We start from the raw sequence: 19,711 nt of genomic DNA, 5'->3' as shown, positions 1-19,711 counted from the left end.
CCGTGCCCGATCTCTGAGACTAGTTAGGGTTCCTAGTGACCAAAATACTAGGTGGCGACTCCCATTCCATTTTTCACTGCTAAGAGACAAAGAATTCCTTGTCTCCCTATATTTACCAAATATATATCCATACATTTGAGGGTGGACGGTCGCCGCGACGTCGCACACCTATACAAAACCAAAAATATTCCATATATAAAAAAAGAAAAACAGAAAAATGGCATCTACTGGTACAGAGGAATTTACTGCCTAGAGCATGGATGTCTTTGTTCGAATGATTAATAAAACCCTTTCACCAAACTGCTACAAAAATGTTTCACTCCCCAAGTTGGAGAAGGGACTTAATTGGTACATAACTGAACATTTTCTGAATCTATATACACCCAATTAATGCTATCCAAAAGAAATTTCTTAATGAGTTCATAAACTATTTCTTTTAAATGTGTAACATCTCTTTAACACCATGATAACAACCTAAAATCGAGCCATAGGCAGTGCAGAATCTTGAAGTTGTCTCTCATCCTTTCTAAAAAGTAAAACACTTTATCTTGCATGGTATTTAAGTTTTCATACCGACTAGGATGGTCTCTAATACCATTATATCGAGCTTCTAGCTTGAGGAAGAGACTTAGGGTGCAACTTAACATTATTTGAGCTCACATTTGCGACATTAAGTTGAAATGCGTTGTTCTAACTAGTTTAAGAGAGAGAAGAAAGCTGAACAAGGGAACGCAGTAGATGAAGAATATGAATTTACTGCATTTACTGTCCAGAATACAAACGTGAGCACTAATCCTAATTTGTACAGGATACTCTTTATATATAGAGTAGTAATTAACTATTGCCTTTTCATCACTTATTTCTTTCTATAAATACAATATTCCTTATTTATATATATTGATTTGTTTCTGATATGAGGTAGCTGTAGTTTCCTTCTATGAGAGATCTGTCATGGTTGTAGTTTCCTTTTTTGAGAAGTAGCCGTTGGTTGAGGTAGTTGTTGATTCCTATGATTTCCATGTATGGTTAATTACCATTCTAAATAGTAGTCGTTGGAGGTGTTAATTCATAATGGTTGCTGACGAGGGTGAGGATCTTGTGGTGCTGCTGTTGCTGTCTCCTACTGCTGCTGCAAAGTTGTTTTGTTACTGTTAATACTCTCCCTCAAACATTGCCGAGGTTGGAGGCAAAGTTTGCGCTGAAAACGAAGAAGAGTAGCTTTGGACACCGGCTTAGTAAACAGATCAGCAATCTGATGTGTAGTGGGAATATGATGTGTAATAAGTTTCCCAAGAGCTACGCGTTCGCGTATAAAATGATAATCAAGTTCAATATGCTTGCTGCGAGCATGGAAAACAGGATTGACCGTCATATGGAGCGCACTGAGATTATCACAATAGAGCACTGGTGGAGATATCAAGGGAATGTGTAAATCATGAAGGATGTATGTCAACCAAGTAAGTTCTACAGCTGTGTTGGCCATAGCACGATATTCAACTTCAGTGCTAGAGCGTGAAATAGTATGTTGTTTCTTAGCACACCAGGAGATGAGATTACATCCAAGGAAGACACAGTAGCTAGTGGTAGAACGTCGTGTAGTAAGACAGCCAGCCCAATCAGCATCTGAAAAAGCAGAGAAATTAAGATTAGTATTAGAAGTGAAGTGCAGACCATTATTAATAGTACCTTTGATATATCGTAAGGTACGACGGACCATTTTTAAGTGAACAGTTGTAGGAGCATGCATGAATTGAGAGACATAATTAACACTAAAAGAGAGATCTGGTCGAGTAAGGGTGAGATACTGGAGGGAGCCAACAAGCCCCCGGAAGAAACTGACATCCGCTAAAAGAGGAGCATTTGAGGAAGCTTTGGTTCGTGCTTTAAGTGGTGTAGTCATGGGTTTACAGTCAACCATATCAACACATTCTAGAATTGTAAAGGCATAATGTGGTTGTGATAAGTGAAGTCCATTTGGCGTGGGCGAAATTTCTATGCCAAGAAAATGATGAGCAGGGCCTAAGTCCTTCATGGCAAATTCTTGATTGAGTAAAGTAATGAAGTCTGCAACAAGTGTATCTATAGTTCCTGTAAGAAGTATATCATCAACGTAAAGTAGGAGAATAAGAGAACCATGATCAGAATGAAAAGTAAATAGAGAAGGATCTGCTAAGGTGCAAAGGAAACCATATTTGAGGAGAAAGGAACTAAAACAATCAAACCAAGCACGAGGTGCTTGTTTAAGGCCATAGAGGGCACGTTAGAGCTTGCAGACATGCTGTGGACGTTGAGGATCTGATAGTCCTGGTGGCTGTTCCATGTAGAGGTTTTCAGAAATCAAACCATGCAGAAATGCATTTTTTACATCAAGCTGCCGTAGGGGCCAATGATGAACAAGAGTTATAGTGATAATTAGCCAAATGATGTCGGGCTTTACAATTTGAGAGAATGTTTCAGTGTAGTCTAGGCCATCAATCTGGTGATATCCTTTGGCAACAACACGGGCTTTGAGACGCTCCAAGCTGCCATCAGATTTGAGTTTGGTTTTAAACACCCATGTGGAACCTATGATATGCATATCGGTGGTACGAGGTACCAATTTCCGTGTCTAATTTTGGTGTAAGGATGTAAGTTCATCCTCCATTACTGCTTTCCATCCTGGATGAGCTAGTGCAGCTCGCACAGATCGCGGTTCATGCGGTATCCCAGCAAAGATGACAGATGTTAAATCATAATTGGGATTTGGTTTTATGATGTCATGCTGGGATCGAGTGATCATGGTGCGAAGAGCTGAAGTAGAGGAATTGGGAACAAACTCGTCTGTAGAGGCATCACTACAGGGAGGTTGTGCAGCTTGTTGTAGTGCACGTTGTGAACGAGTAACCATAGAGTGAGGAGCTGAATTTGGGTGGTCCTCCTGCTGCAGAGTAGTTAAGTTCTCAGAGAGTGGTTGCTGGGAAATATCAGGGCAGACATTGTGGGCAATCTCCAGCTGAGTGGGAGCTGCCACCTGCTGAATATCATTCTCCGGACTATGATGTTGTAGTGAGGAAGAGGGTTCTATATATGGATCAGTGGGAGAACCAGAATTAGAGAGATCATGAAGGGATTGTACAGCCGTAGAGTTAGAGATATCGGGGCAAGAAGCTGCTGCTGTCTCCTGCTGGAATGTGTCTGGCTGAGTAATTGAAGTGTCATACTGTTGCTGAAGCTGCTGGCGGGCTGGAGTACTGTCACCATGGAATTGCAGAGCAACAGAAGCTGGAGAAATATTTGTAAAACACACTGGTGTATCTAAGGTCATGGTAGGGAGCAGGGGTATGGACAGTGAGCTGAAGCATGGTGGCGCTGCTGGTGTTTCAGAGATATCTGCAGGAGAACGTGAAGCAGGGATAGTTAGCCAAGAGTCAAATATGCTAATGACATGATTAGAGCGATCAATATTTATGGTGGTATTAGTTTGTTTATATGGAAAGATAGATTCACTAAAAACCACATGTCGTGAGATAAAAAAAATTTTGCTTGTTGGATGAAAGCATTTATATCCCTTATGTTGATCACTATATCCTACAAAAATACATGGAACACTTTTTGAATCAAATTTATTTCGTCTTGTGTCCCAAGTGTAAGGGAAACATCATGAGCCAAAAATACGAAGAGATGGATAAATAGGGTGGTTACCATGTAATTAGAAGTATGAAGTGTTAGAGTTAAGAGCAGAAGAGGGCAATCTATTAATGAGATAAATGGCAGTTGTGAAAGCTTCAACCCATAAAAATAAAGGACTACCACTATGGAATAACATTGTCATACCTAGTTCTCTTATAATTCTGTGTCGCCTTTCAACCATACCTGTTTGTTCAAGAGTGTAAGGACAAGATACCTGGTGAACAATTCCTGTGGAGCGAAAATGACTTGATAATTTTGAGTTAATAAATTCTCCTCCTCCATCTGAGTGAAAGACTTTGATCTGTTTATTGAATTGCCTACTAACATACTTTTCAAATGATATAAACACTGTTAGAAAATCAGATTTGTTATGAAGAGGAATTATCCATGTATATTTAGAGAAATCATCTACTAGGCAAGCATAATATTTGAATTTTCCAATAGATAAAACAGGGGCAGGTCCCTATAAATCACAATGTATTTTTTAAAAAAATCAGTACTTGAATGTTCAAAATGCGAAAAAGGTAATTTGCTAAGTTTTCCTAACTGACAACTATCACAAAGGTGCTCAGTCTTCATAGCTCCTGTGACGTCAATCAATCCTTTATTTTTTAATAGCTGCACTGCAGAAGCTTGAGGATGTCCTAGGTGTTGATGCCAAACTGCTGCTGATCCAGTTTTAAAACGATAAGAAAAATGTAATTCTGGCTAGTTGTGCAAGACATAAAGATCACCCTTACGTCTACTTGTGATCAAAGGTTGTCCTGTTTTCCGTTACTTAACACAAAAATCGACATCAGAAAACTCACAGTTCACAGGAAATTGTTTGGTAAGCTAACTTACTGAAAGTAAATTTTTAGTTAATTCAGGAACAAGAAGAACATCATTAATAGGTAATTTAGTATTGTTTTGTTTAATAAATGAATCTCCAATACCAACAATCGGTAGAGATGATCCATTTCCAATAACAACAGAATCAGTTCCAAAATACTTACGAACATCAGTTAACATACCTGGCTTACTTGTCATGTGATTCGATGCACTAGTGTCTGATGTCCATTCTGTGTCAACCACGGTGTTGTCTAGCGTAAGGGCTGCTAGTGCTTGTGGGATTTCAGTGTCCTGAGTAGTATTTTGTTTAGGTATCCACCAGTATATTTTAGCAATGTGACCCGTTGTGCCACAATATTGGCATTTGTCTTCACGATACAAATCTCGTTCTGTTTGAGTCATGCGGCGTTCTCCTGGTGGTGGAGGACGGCGTTGTTGAGTGGGATTAAAATACCTTCTGTTTTGATCTCTGGATTGCTGGGCTTGAAATCCTCTTCCACTAGATGTGAACTGATATGTGCTGCATGCTGAGGAAGGCTGTTGTGTTCTCTGCTGATGGTGTTGCTGTTGTTGTCCATAAAACGCAAGTTATTGTGGAAACTGTGTGTTTGATATATCTGTATGAGAGGAGAACCAATTTCGGCGTTGATCAAAATTTTAAAGCTGTGAAACCAGCTCTGAATAGGATGGTCTTGGAGGCTTCAACATGGTTGTTGTGAAGTTTTCATATTGTGGACCAAGGCTGGTGAGAAGACAAAAAACCTTTTCATTATCTGAAACTGGTTTTTCAATTGCTGCAAGGCTGTCACACAAGCTTTTAAAGGTGCGGATATGCTCTTCCATGGATTGATTTTCATGTTTACAGAAGTAGGTAACCTGCTAACGAAGTGTAAATTAACGTTGTGAATCCTTAGCATATGCATTCTTCAGTGCTTCCCAAACAGCAGATGTTGTTTCTAGTCTAACAACAAGACTAAGTGCTTCTTCAGACAAGGTTCCAATAATCCAACCTCGAAATAGTCGGTCAGATTTTCTCCAAGTGATGAAGGCTTCTGTTAGGATTGGTACTGTATTTTCTGTTTGCAGATTGTTGATTGAATCTTGTGTGTTGTATTTTGCTGGTGCAGGATTTTCATTGGTGAGATGCTCAACTAGCTCCTGACTTTCTGCAAGAGCCAGAGCTTGTTCTCTCCATAATGGGTAGTTTGTTTGGTTAAGTTTGAGGGTAATAAAGTTGCCAACATTGAGAGACAACGAAGTTATTGTGAAATATGTAATTGTGTTTGATATGTGTGTGCTCACTCAAGCTCTGATACCAAGAGAAGAAAGCTGAACAAGGGAACGCAGTAGATGAAGATTATGAATTTACTGCATTTACTGTCCAGAATACAAACGTGAGCACTAATCCTAATTTGTACAGGATACTCTTTATATATAGAGTAGTAATTAACTATTTCCTTTTCATCACTTATTTCTTTCTATGAATACAATATTCCTTATTTATATATATTGATTTGTTTCTGATATGAGGTAGCTGTAGTTTCCTTCTATGATATATATTGATTTGTTTCTGATATGAGGTAGTTGTAGTTTCCTTCTATGAGAGATCTGTTATGGCTGTAGTTTCCTTCTTTGAGAAGTAGTCGTTGGTTGAGGTAGCTGTTGATTTCTATGATTTTCATGTATGGTTAATTACCATTCTGAATAGTAGCCGTTGGAGGTGTTAATTCATAATGATTGCTGACGAGGGTGAGGATCCTGTGGTGCGGCTGCTGCTGTCTCCTACTGCTGCTGCAGAGTTGTTTTGTTACTGTTAATAAAGAGAAATATGTTATTGCGTATGAGTCCGTAAATTGTTCTTCATAAATTATTTCTTATTTCTTATTTTAATTTTTCATAACAATTGGAATGATATTCATGGCTTATGAAAAAAAACAAAAAACAAAACAAAACAGAGAGAATGCACGGCAATGGAGGAATATGATATAATATATTTAGTTAGCACCATGAATGGAGACAATTAATAAAATAAATGAATGGTCTTTTCTATCTCTCCGGACCTGTAATTAATAATCCGTCTAATTTTGAATGGATTTTGCTCTCATTAATTAGTTCTTGATATATCTCGTTAATCGTCAAACTACTTAATTAATAAATTAGTTAATCACTAGTCTATTATCCACGCTAGGGGTTTGACGAAAAATAATATCTAGATTGTTAAAAAAATTATTCAACAATATCATAAATAAACATGGCATAATATTTTAAATTTGAAAAATCGCGACCCTTTCTTTGATTAGCCCAAGTTTTTAATTCAATCATGTGGGAGCAAGTTCCAACATAACATTGTGAACTATATAGGTTTAAAGAAAAAAAATTAAAAAAACAAAGAAAAAGATCAACCTGGTCAAACTGTTAAAATTAAAACCCGAGTTATGGATTTTGCTAGGTTAATTTTTTTTTTATTATATAATAAAAAATACAAAAACTAATTTCAATCAACTCAATATTATTAATAAAATTCAATTAAAAAAACCTAGCATGAAATGATAAAAATAAAAAATAAAAAAGAGCCAAAAAAACCAAAATGCCACTAAAAAAAGTCATGGGTCTAATATCAAAACCGATTCGCATACCTTGGCATATGATTTTGGTTTTTTTTTTTTCTTTTAAATAAGTGGCGCTAACAATATTACCCGTTACATTTTAAAAGGAAGAAAAAAAGTAATGTGAAAGACAAAATATTTATCTCCTTGTAATTCATAAATTAATGTTTGCATGAGTTCACCATGAATCAGTTTCATAGTCAAGATTTGCGCGTATGAGAACTTCTAGAAATACTTCCATTTCAATATGTATGCAAAAGATGAATATTCATTGATTCAAAACATCATTGAAAGAAGAAAAGGAATATAATAGAGCTGTCCTTTTGTTTTCAATGCCCACGCAATTAAGTAATTTATTTATTCTAGTAGTTTTCACAATAGTAATCTCTTACACGACATCTACAACAAGAAAGATATTCTTGTACGACAAAAAAAATTGAGACAGTTTTGTATAATTGTCCTGTTTTTTTTACTTGAACACCTCCTTTACAGTTCATATATAGCTAAATAGGGGCATCAATATATATATATATATATATATATTCACTATAACTGTTTAAAGAAAACCATATATATATATATATATATATATATATACAGTATAACTGTTTAAAGAAAACCATTTTACTGTCTATCACAGAAATTAAGGTTAGTACATGTAAGAGAAAAAAAAGGGTGTTATTTATTTTCTGTAATAAGAAGTAAATTACATGTGCTCCTGAAACCCCAAATATAGTAGTATTAGTAGTTGTGCTGCTGTTAATGACCAGAAATCTCACCCCAATCCTTTAAATGAGGAGTGGGTAAATTCTAGAAAATCATGCAACAAGCAGGTAAATTCTAGAGAAGAGCAATTCTTATGGGTCATGGGAAATTAGTATTTACTTGCATAAAATAAGTAATATTATTGTAGATTTTATAAAGTAAAATAAGTGTGAAAAAGTACAAAGTTAATTGAATACTCAGTCCATATATAGTAAGAGAATATGTATGCATGCATGCATGTAATAGGTTATTTCGCGTTTGTTTACAAGAGATGGATAGGCTACCCATCATAAACTAATCTTTTAAAATAAGTATCAATTCAAATAGCAGATCAATTCAACATAAATACACGGCACTTTTTATATGTTTTGACTTGAATAGGCTAAAATAATGTTAAAAATATTAGAGAAAACATGATCAACAAAATTAATTTGGGGGAGGCTAGTCTTGGTCATTAAGTCTTCTTGTTTTACACTTTTGTTTGATTTCATATATATATACTGAAAGATTTGAGTCTAAGAAAAGTATAATACAAAGTTGTGATTCTAGGATCAAGTGCCTGATTTTATCAAGTCATGGATGGCAACTAAAGAACAAACGCAAAGACTATTTCTACCTTCTTAGATCTTGGTGGGTCCTTTTTACCTAGTGGAGTCAAAATTCAGACTTGACCTTAGCCCCTCAAGACATTATTAAATAACGTTCTTTCATGTCCAAAATTAACTTCAAACTGTTATGATCACCATTTTCTCTCTACCACAGCAGCAGTCAGAAAAGGGGGTTGTAGCGAATGGTGGAGAAGATCATCAATATGAACAGTCAAGATCATCTGAGGAGTACTAATTATAAAGATGATGATGATGAAGAAGAAGTTCAACTTCCAGGGTTTCGATTTCACCCAACAGATGAAGAACTTGTTGGGTTCTATCTTCGTAGAATGGTTGACCAGAAGCCTCTCAGAATTGAACTCATCAAACAAGTCGAGATCTACAAATATGACCCTTGGGATCTACCAAGTAAGTTATTTGTTTCAGCTCTTAAATTTTTTTTCATAAAATATCTCTTTTTCTTTTACACATGAGTTTTTTTAATCAAAATAAAAGGAAATATTAGGGTTTGAGAAAACAAATCCATAAGAATTTTGTGCATGGATTTATTGATATAATATATATTGTAAGTAATCATTTTCATTAATTTTAATGAAGTTATAGTGCATGACTGATCTCTGGGTAGCTAATATATATATACTTTTAATTTCTTGGCATATGTTGATATGAAGAGATATAAATGATCGGTTGGGATTTCTAGCCATATCCATGGCTAAATATAACACGCACACTTGTAAGAGAGAGAGAGGAGATCACTCGAGAAAAATGAAACAACAAAACAAAAGGTGTTTATCACTGTCTTTGCAAGAAAGCAATGTAACAGAGTGGTGGTGGTTATAAAGGATATGTTCAACACTTGTTTTATGCATTTTTTTCATGTGAATTTTACATAGATTTATAGAGAAAGAAACTATATAACAAATCATTCGGCCACACACAGAGTTCATTAATTAATTAAGAAGTTAATTTGGTTTCTTGATTATATTTCTCTTTTATAAATTTATATTTTGCTTAATTTGTCTTATTTTAGTAAGTTAATAGGAAAGTTAGTTCAATTTGTTTGATTCATGTTTAAATTATACATTTTTTTACTTCATCTTCGATAATTTTCTTCTCGTGTTTAGCCATGCCATATTTTCAATACCTAAATCAGTTGCTTAATAAAAACTTCTTCTTCCATAAGAAAAATGGTAAAATACCAGGGCCTTTTACGAATGAAAAAAACTAAGAAATAACGAGAGAGAATAATTTCATTTCCTGATCTTGAAGAAAAATAATAGCTGGCAAAACTATTTTTGTATAAACCACTTGTTTCAGCCAGCATGCCAACTTCTTACATATTTTGCTGCAAATCTCTCTCTAATTTCTTTGGTGCATATTCATGTAGAGTCAAGCTGTGTGGGAGATAAGGAAGGGTACTTCTTTTGCAAACGAGGAAGAAAGTATAGGAATAGCATAAGACCTAACAGGGTGACAGGGTCTGGATTTTGGAAAGCAACTGGCATTGATAAGCCAGTGTATTCACTTGGAGGAGAAGGCCGTGACAGCATCGGACTCAAGAAAACACTTGTTTACTACCGCGGAAGTGCAGGAAAAGGTACAAAAACCGATTGGATGATGCACGAGTTTCGCCTTCCCACGAAAGACAACAGCACCTCCACGGCCACTGTCAAAGCTAAAATCTCTGACCAGGAAGCTGTAAGAAGATAAACTAACTACAATACATTATAAATTATAGATGCTAGAGATATTATGATTTTTTCAACAAATTCTTTTACCAAATATATACTGATCTTTGCTAAATCAATGATTCTATCATCGTTATAATTTTGTCAGTGAGAGGTATAGCTAGGAAAATAAACTCTTGCATCTCTACTCTCTAGTGTTGTTGTAAATCATAAAGCAACAGATTTTACACAATGATAATTATACATGAAATAGGTTCATATGTATCAGAGAATATAATAAACTTTTACTTGGGAATTCGTTTAATAATAATTTAAATTTTTAGATTTAGTAATTCTTTAACATGGTACGTATTAGAGTCTTCGTCTGCTGCAGTGAGACGTCCCTGAAATATGATTGGTTACGTTCATATAGACTAAGTATACATGATATTATGTTTTTTGTATATGGAAAAAAGAAAATCTTTCGCAGTTCCAGGCATGTGCGAAGAGATGTCGTTCCTCCATCATATTGGTGGTCTTGGTATAAATATATGATGGACCGATGGAATGGCCTCGTGCACTATTATATAGCTTCTCATTATGGAATTGAAAAGATCATGGTAATTGAAATACTCATTCATCTTTTCTTTGGCGATTGATTTTTGATGGATTACAGGAGGTATGGACACTGTGTAGAATTTTCAAAAGAAATGTGTCATGCAGAAAATACACACCAGATTTGAAGCAATTATCAACTACACCTCAACAACCACCAATCGACACAAGCTCCAAGATATGCTGTCAAGTGGAATCTAATTACACTCAAGAAAGCTACGTCAATTTTGGTGCTCCACTCATTCAACATTACGATAATAAGCCTCCAGTTCATCATGTCAAGGAATGGAAACCACTGCATGTGGATCAGTTGAGCTACGTAGCTCAACCACCATCTATGGCTTCATCTTTAAACATTTCCAGCCCATATGGAAATCAGATTCTTACGCATGGGGATTGGGATGAGCTTACATCAGTTGTAGATTGTGCTTTTGATCCCTTTCTTGTTTGAATATTTGTGTAATTATATATTAATGATAAATAGTTAATTGGGACTAAATTAGCTTTACTAGTTGGTTTGTAATATATATACATAGCCCTGATACACAATATTTGTTTTCCCATGGACTTAACTTTTTCTGTTTCGAAAGGTACTCATGCTTTTCTACTTCTTTACTGGATGTTGCATGGAAATTGAGTAGATGGATTTGAATTCATGACATTGATCAGCCAATAAGCAAATCAGCCGCTTCTCTGAAAAACACACCTTAAGATTAGACACCCTGTGACTCTCTCTCAAAAAACTTTCCCAGCCTTTAAACCATTGAGCTGTCGCCGGCTGCTATCACTGGAATTAGCCTCAAAATCTCTCCTTTTCCTGTTCTCTGCTTCATCCTTATCTTTCCTTCCTCTTTCACAATCAATTTTACATGATATATATCGACGGAATGCTCAGTAGGCATTTAAACATTGCTTCTTTCATAAAAATATTTACAGTAACTGATAGTAGAAAAATTTATCATCCACGATTTTTATTATGAGGTCATTATGTCAATATATAATCATCGATAAATTTATAGACAAAAAAAATATGTCAAGCAAAATAAATTTATCAATATCATTTTATCTGTAATTTTATCATTTTATCTGTAATTTTATCAGTAAATATGACACATCATTAATAATAAAAAAAAAGCATTTATAATTCCATTGGTGATTAAATTCATATATATTACTAACAAAATTAACTCGTCGGTGATTTATATATTGTTTTGAGGAAATTCCTGTAACTTTTTTTAAATCTCTAGAACTTTCTGAAGGATTTAGTTCGTCAATAATTTCATTTGTAATTGTCACTAGTAAAGTCCTGTAATTTTTTCCAACTCTTTAGAATTTTTTGAGGGGCTTATTTCATTAGTCATTTTGGAAGTATTGTATCTAATATTTTTTAAAAAAAATAAAATAAACAAAACAAAAAAAAAATAAAAGAAATAAAACTAAAATAAAAAATCAAATATTTATTATAAATTAAAAATATATATCAATTTGAATATAATTTATCTAAAGGATAGAAGTTAAAAGAGCAAGAAGAGGCAGATATGGATCTTCATCGAGACTAGGTGGGTGACGTGGTGACCACATGTACAACCGAAGTTTGACAACAACTCCTTGAATAATCATTCCTCGTCAAGTCATCTAAGTTTTGACTTGTTTCTATACAATTGTCTGGATGGTCGGAGATTAGGAGCTCAAACCTAATCACGAGGAACCAACGGTCGATACATTACAGCTCTTCTGTATATCCTTGGCTGTAGTGTTTGAGATACCATAAACCTAATTTCTATCAAGTCCACCGGACAATCAACCTCCAACCACAAATCCAAATTGAGTTTCAGAGGGATTGAAGTATCGTCCTCATAGAGTGTTATATGTTTCCTAGAAAAAAAAAGTTGGCAAAGTTTAAAAAAGATAACTTAAGAAAAAATTGCTGAAATCCAACTTATCATGAACTTCTGAGCTCAGCTATCCATGAAATGTTGCACCCCTTTCCGACGGTCCTTATTTCGCATGTGAGTTTCTACCAAAAAAACTCCATTGATCTTGGATTGCAAGAAGAACCATAGACTACAAAATGATGTCATTGTTAGTTAAATATTTTCATATAAAACAACAATTTAAAAAAGTATATATAATAAAACAAAATATTACCATCCATTTTGCATGCAGAACAAACAGAATAGATCTGTCAGTATGTGTTGTAATTGAATCATTAATCTCCTTATTTCAATTTTCCATACCAGACCATGATCGCTGCACAAAATGCTTAGACGTCACATGTTGGATATAAGCTTCCTAAATAGCCTCCGAGATGTACGACCACATCTTCTTAGCCTGAAAGACCTCTTTCTTGCTTCTTTTTTGCGTCTCATACTAAAAATCATGCAACTTATATTGTAGAAATAATTTATTTGTTAAGATAATAAAAAATAAAATTTGAAGATTTAAATAAAAAATATAACATTTTAAATTCAATCTTATCTAATAGCGTTGTGATTCTCCCACACCCTCCTAACAATAGCATTGTCAGCCTTCTCCTAGTAAAATTTTTCCGTGAACGTCAATTTCATTAAATAATTAGTTTGTTAAAATTAAAAAATTAACCGATTTAAAATAATAAAAAAGAAATGTTTATGTATATACTAACTTTGAACTTTCCAAACCTATCAATCATAGGTTTCCTTTCAGGATTTTTAAAAACCTGACTTCATTTAAACAAAGGCACTTTAATCGATGATTTCATCATCGATGTTATTGTTCGAGCCTCCTCCATATATATAAACCTGAAATTCCATTCATCCATTGAAATTAATTATTTAAAAATTATTCATTTTTGTTTATTTTTTAATCATGCAGGAAAGGAAAACAAACTTACATGTTATGGTTAAGCTTCCACTGAGCAATGTACTTCTTAGTATATAGATCATGCTTAGAAAGCACAACCCCTCTACGAGGCGACATCGCACTTGACAAGCCTGCATTGAGAAAGGATGTATATGCCTCATATATCTGGTCATGGTTGGTATTTAGCTACTCATAGTCCTTATAAGTGTTGCTAAAAGAATCAACTATATTGTTATTCATTTATATCACCTATTAATGACCTTCTCTTCATCATCTAAACAAATTAAAACATAAAAAAGGTAATAAAATTCTCATTATATTCTATTTTTAAAAAGAAATTGGCAGCATCTTTCCTATATGAGAGATTACCTAAAATTTTATTACCTGCAAATATGCATCAACAAATAAAGCCACAAACCAATTCGGATTTATTTATAACTACTATTCACCAATTTTAACTTTTTCAAACACATTTATATAAATTTAGCAACAAAACCTATTTTACCACCATTTCCCTTTCTTACCTAGACCAAAATTCAAAACATAAAATTCATGATTTATTTCCTAAAATATAATACCACCAGAACATAAAGCAACAATGTCATTCAATTACAATTCAAGACAAATTATTTCAAACATACAAATTAAAATACTCTTTTCCAACATGTAAATCTATTATAGCTTGGAGAATTATCCTTTCAACTTTTGATTTTAAGATTTGATCATTCTAAATTATGTTTCACTTATAATCATGTCTTTATATTAGTTTTCATTTATAAGATAATGGATTTTTATGCTTGAAAGTTATAAGAAGACTAAAAAAACTGTATTTTCAATTTTAATTATATTTTTTTTATCAAAGTTACAGGAACACTAAAAAAACTAAAAGTTACAAGAACACTGAAAGTTACAATTTATCAAAAATCATCTTCCAGCTTGATCATTTACCTCACACCATTAACATTTCTTACACTAATAATATTTGCCTTGACAACATTTCTCGCATTCAAAGCTGAAACCTTTATCAATAATCACCTTAATATAATTCTACAAATCACTTAATTTAATTTTTTTAGAATCAATAACTCTTTGTATATCATTCTTCAATTCACTATTTTTAACATCAAAACCATAAATAAATAAATAAAAACCCACTAAACCCCCTAAACTTCACTATAAACCCTTAAAAACTCCTTTTTAGCTTTTCTCTTAATTTGCATTCACTTTAAACTCATTAAAACTCCCCCTTTATAAACTGAATGGAAAACCAACAACATAAACCAAAATAAAAGCTGGAAACACTATAATAAAAGAAACCCTAACCCTAGAAATACCTAATGCAAACATAAAAACATGTTTATTATCATCAGTAAACAAACTCCTAAGCATTTTAACAAATTATTCTAAATAAGTTTTATTTCATGATTTCACAAAAATAAAAAAGGAAGAGCAAGACTTTAGTTAGCATTTTAATTTGTATATGTTTCTTAACTTTCCAATTTAATTTTTAGTTAGCATGATAATAGTTATTGGCACATATGATTTTCTATTTATTTTATTAGATATAAACATCAACTTTTCAATTTATAATTAAATCTTTTTTTATATTTAGTTTTCTACTTTACTATAAATACTTATAATTACAACTTTGGAACATAGATCCAGCCCACTAAAACTCAATAGGAAAAAATCGAAGCCGTAACCCACCAAAAATGAAAAACCCTACTCACATAAATACCCTAAAGCTAGCCACCTGCACCACTCCCTCGTCTCATACATATATTTGAGAGAGTGAGCGACCCTCCCTCTCTCGCCGCATCCTTCTCTCCGTAAGCTCTCTCTCCTCTTCGATTCTTAATGTCCTCTCTATCTAGATATGTTAGTAAACAAACAAACTGTAAAAAATATATCATAGTTTTTTGGGAGCTCCTAGTCATTATTAGCGTTAAGTATGATTATAACTCTATTGATGGTTCTTTTGGTCTTATTACCAATTGGGTTTTTAATGGACTTTGTTTTCGTTGAGTGTATCAAACATGATTGATTTGTATGTTTTTTTGCTCAATATTTTGATGGGGTTGATGAAACCCTGTTGCTGTTCTTGTGTGTTTATGCAGGTGGTATTGATATTGTCATTGGATTTTTAGAAACTAGTCAAGATGGTGAAGTTTACAGCAGAGGAGCTTCGGCGTATTATGGACTACAAGCATAACATCCGTAACATGTCCGTTATTGCTCATGTTGATCATGGTAAGAGATTTCTTTTTCACTTAAGTGAGTTATCTGCCAATTGGATACATCCGTTTGAATTGAATGTATATATCCGTTTGAATTGAATTTATATACTTTCTGTTTTTCACTGGAAGATTTGTTGTTCTTGAATGTATATATTCGTTTGAATTGAATGTATATATTCGACTCAGAAGTGCATCCATTAGTTGTTTTCTTTTTAGGGCAGTCCTTATCTTTCTATGTTCTCCAATGTAGGAGGTTAGGTGGTTACATGGATAAAGTTCCTGAATCGTTATCCCTTTGTTTGTTGGAAGTGTTTCAAGTACTTTATGCTGTCCCCTTTTTTGACATTTCTATTGGCGTTTAAATTCTTATTTTACTTTTTTAAAAAAAATATTTATTAGTGGTGATTATTTTCGGTTCTATTTGGTTTTTATCCAAGAAAAAAGTAATCAAATTGAAATTTTTTTAAAAAAACCCGAAACTGGTTCAAACCGACTGGTTTTGGTTCGGTTCAGCTTTTTTAGGACAAAAACTGGTTCAAACCAGTTTGGCTCGGTTTGACTCGGTTTTTTCCGGTTTGGCTCAGTTTTTTTCCGGTTTGGGTTCAGTTCGGTTCATTTTTTTTGTTTCAAGCTTATAAAACCAAAACCGAACCAGTCGATTTTTTTAAAATTTTAATCGGTTTTTTTTTCACGATTCAGTTTTTTTAATTTTTTTTTTCGGTTTAATTAGTTTTTCGATTTTTTTGCTCACCCCTAGTATTTATGCTACTATCAAGTTCTTATATTAGTATCTTATGCTTAAAATTCTTTGTTGCTGCATTTAAACTTTGCAATTTATATCCCACAGGAAAATCAACACTTACAGATTCTCTTGTTGCCGCTGCTGGTATCATTGCCCAAGAGGTTGCTGGTGATGTCCGAATGACAGATACCCGTGCTGATGAGGCAGAGCGCGGTATCACTATAAAATCTACTGGTATCTCTCTATATTATGAGATGACTGATGAAGCCCTCAAGAACTTCAAGGGAGAGAGACAAGGGAACGAGTATCTCATCAATCTTATTGACTCCCCTGGACACGTCGACTTTTCATCTGAGGTCACAGCTGCTCTTCGAATTACTGATGGTGCCCTCGTGGTGGTGGACTGTATCGAGGGTGTGTGTGTTCAAACTGAAACCGTGCTTCGACAGGCTTTGGGTGAGAGGATCAGGCCTGTCTTGACTGTCAACAAGATGGACAGGTGTTTCCTGGAGCTCCAGGTTGATGGGGAGGAGGCTTATCAGACATTCTCTAGGGTTATTGAGAATGCCAATGTCATTATGGCAACATATGAAGATCCCCTCCTTGGTGACTGCCAGGTCTACCCTGAAAAGGGTACTGTTGCTTTCTCTGCTGGTTTGCATGGTTGGGCTTTCACTTTGACCAACTTTGCCAACATGTACGCCTCAAAGTTTAAAGTGGATGAGGGTAAGATGATGGAGAGGCTGTGGGGTGAGAACTTCTTCGATCCTGCTACCAAGAAGTGGAGCAGCAAGAACACCGGTTCTCCTACATGCAAGCGTGGTTTTGTGCAATTTTGTTATGAGCCAATCAAGCAGATTATTAACACTTGCATGAATGACCAAAAGGATAAATTGTGGCCCATGCTCCAAAAGCTTGGTGTTGTTATGAAGTCTGAGGAGAAGGACTTGATGGGAAAGGCTTTGATGAAGCGTGTGATGCAGACATGGCTGCCAGCAAGTACTGCTCTGCTTGAAATGATGATCTTTCACCTCCCCTCTCCTGCCAAGGCTCAAAAATACCGTGTGGAGAACTTGTACGAGGGTCCACTTGATGATGTTTACGCCAATGCTATCAGGAATTGCGACCCTGAAGGCCCCCTCATGCTTTATGTATCTAAGATGATTCCTGCATCTGACAAGGGTAGGTTCTTTGCCTTTGGGCGTGTTTTTTCTGGAAAGGTATCCACTGGTCTGAAGGTTAGGATCATGGGACCAAACTTTGTCCCTGGTGAGAAGAAGGACCTGTATGTGAAGAGTGTGCAGAGAACCGTCATTTGGATGGGAAAGAGGCAAGAAACAGTTGAGGATGTGCCTTGTGGTAACACTGTTGCCATGGTTGGTTTGGATCAGTTCATCACCAAGAATGCCACTTTAACAAACGAGAAGGAAGTTGATGCCCACCCTATTCGTGCTATGAAGTTCTCCGTGTCTCCAGTTGTGCGTGTGGCTGTTCAATGTAAGGTGGCATCTGACCTCCCAAAGCTCGTTGAAGGTCTGAAGCGGTTGGCCAAGTCTGATCCCATGGTTGTCTGTTCCATCGAGGAATCTGGAGAGCATATAATTGCTGGTGCAGGAGAACTCCACCTTGAGATCTGTTTGAAGGATTTGCAGGAAGACTTTATGGGTGGGGCTGAGATCATCAAGTCTGATCCTGTTGTCTCTTTCCGTGAGACTGTCCTGGAGAAGTCCTGCCGTGTGGTGATGAGCAAATCTCCTAACAAGCACAACCGTCTCTACATGGAGGCACGACCCATGGAAGAAGGGCTTGCTGAGGCTATTGATGACGGCCGTATTGGTCCAAGAGACGATCCTAAGAATCGTGCCAAGATCTTGTCGGAGGAGTTTGGTTGGGACAAGGATCTTGCTAAGAAAATCTGGTGTTTTGGTCCTGAGACTACGGGACCCAACATGGTTGTGGATATGTGCAAGGGAGTTCAGTACCTTAATGAAATCAAGGATTCTGTTGTTGCTGGGTTCCAATGGGCTTCAAAGGAAGGTGCTTTGGCTGAAGAAAACATGAGAGGTATCTGCTTTGAAGTCTGTGACGTGGTTCTCCATGCTGATGCCATTCACAGAGGTGGTGGTCAGGTTATTCCAACTGCCAGGAGGGTTATCTATGCTTCCCAGATCACTGCCAAGCCCAGGCTTCTTGAGCCTGTTTACTTGGTGGAGATCCAAGCTCCAGAGCAGGCTCTTGGTGGTATCTACAGCGTTCTTAACCAGAAACGTGGTCACGTGTTTGAAGAAATGCAGAGGCCTGGGACTCCCCTATACAACATCAAGGCATACCTTCCTGTCATAGAGTCTTTTGGATTTTCAGGGACTTTGAGGGCTGCAACATCAGGACAGGCTTTCCCACAATGTGTTTTCGATCACTGGGACATGATGTCTTCTGATCCTTTGGAGGCTGGCACACAAGCAGCTCAGCTTGTTACTGATATCAGGAAGCGGAAGGGTTTGAAGGAGCAGATGACACCTCTATCTGACTTTGAGGACAAGCTATAAGCATTTTCCCGTTCTTGTTAAAGCAACTTGGTTACCTTGTCCTTGAGAGATGATGAAGCAGAAGGACCATTTTTGCTGCTTGGTTCTTTGCAGCCTCCTCATTTGTGATGTTTTGAAATTTTGTTGCCGTGGATTAGTAGATGTCCTATTGGAACAGTGGGTCATTTTATCCGTCTTCTCTTATAAGAACTCCGCAGGTTGTGTTGTGATGAAGTTGGTATGCTTTAAACTTTTACATTATCAACATGCTATATTTAATTTTCAGATGGTGTATTCCTTAATGCTATTATGTATGTGTTTGTGGTGATTATTTCTGCAGTCAATATGCTATTTAGAAGATCATATTCGGTCCCTTTTTTTCATGTTTGATAAATAGTCTAGACTTTGTGTTTGTGATCTGTGACTCGTGGCATTGTTTTTTTCAACCATGTAACTTAGAGAGTTGATTGTTTTTTTCTTAGCTTTGTAACTTAGAGAGCTGATTGTTTTTTTCATGTCTCAATGTTGGCAGCGAAGCCTTTCATTGCGCTCTTATCTTGCTTTCTTGAGATTTGTTGAATATATGTTTGGATTGTGTAAAAGAT

At 35.5% G+C, this 19,711-nt stretch overlaps 2 protein-coding genes across 3 annotated transcripts; both read left to right on the top strand.

Annotated features, from left to right (window-relative positions):
* The first annotated feature begins 8,609 nt into the window (after positions 1 to 8,609).
* LOC133693262 (transcription factor JUNGBRUNNEN 1-like) lies at positions 8,610 to 11,332 on the top strand. Its single transcript, XM_062114445.1, has 3 exons — positions 8,610 to 8,887; positions 9,867 to 10,177; positions 10,823 to 11,332. Exons 1-3 carry the CDS (start codon positions 8,662 to 8,664, stop codon positions 11,210 to 11,212), a joined length of 927 nt encoding a protein of 308 aa, XP_061970429.1. The 5' UTR covers positions 8,610 to 8,661; the 3' UTR covers positions 11,213 to 11,332.
* A 3,996-nt stretch (positions 11,333 to 15,328) lies between these two features.
* Positions 15,329 to 19,391, top strand: LOC133694741 (elongation factor 2-like). 2 transcript variants are annotated; one of them, XM_062116423.1, is made up of 3 exons: positions 15,329 to 15,431; positions 15,720 to 15,852; positions 16,687 to 19,391. In XM_062116423.1, exons 2-3 carry the CDS (start codon positions 15,762 to 15,764, stop codon positions 19,125 to 19,127), a joined length of 2,532 nt encoding a protein of 843 aa, XP_061972407.1. In that variant the 5' UTR covers positions 15,329 to 15,431; positions 15,720 to 15,761; the 3' UTR covers positions 19,128 to 19,391. The 2 variants fall into 2 exon arrangements, with proteins under 2 accessions (XP_061972407.1, XP_061972408.1); XM_062116424.1 differs by having other exon boundaries at positions 15,422 to 15,551.
* The last annotated feature ends 320 nt before the right edge of the window (positions 19,392 to 19,711 follow it).

This window comes from Populus nigra, chromosome 5, assembly GCF_951802175.1.
Source record: "Populus nigra chromosome 5, ddPopNigr1.1, whole genome shotgun sequence".
Classification (NCBI taxonomy): Eukaryota; Viridiplantae; Streptophyta; class Magnoliopsida; order Malpighiales; family Salicaceae; genus Populus; species Populus nigra.
Note: the sequence above shows the minus strand (reverse complement) of the source record. Positions and strands in the feature narration are given on the sequence as shown.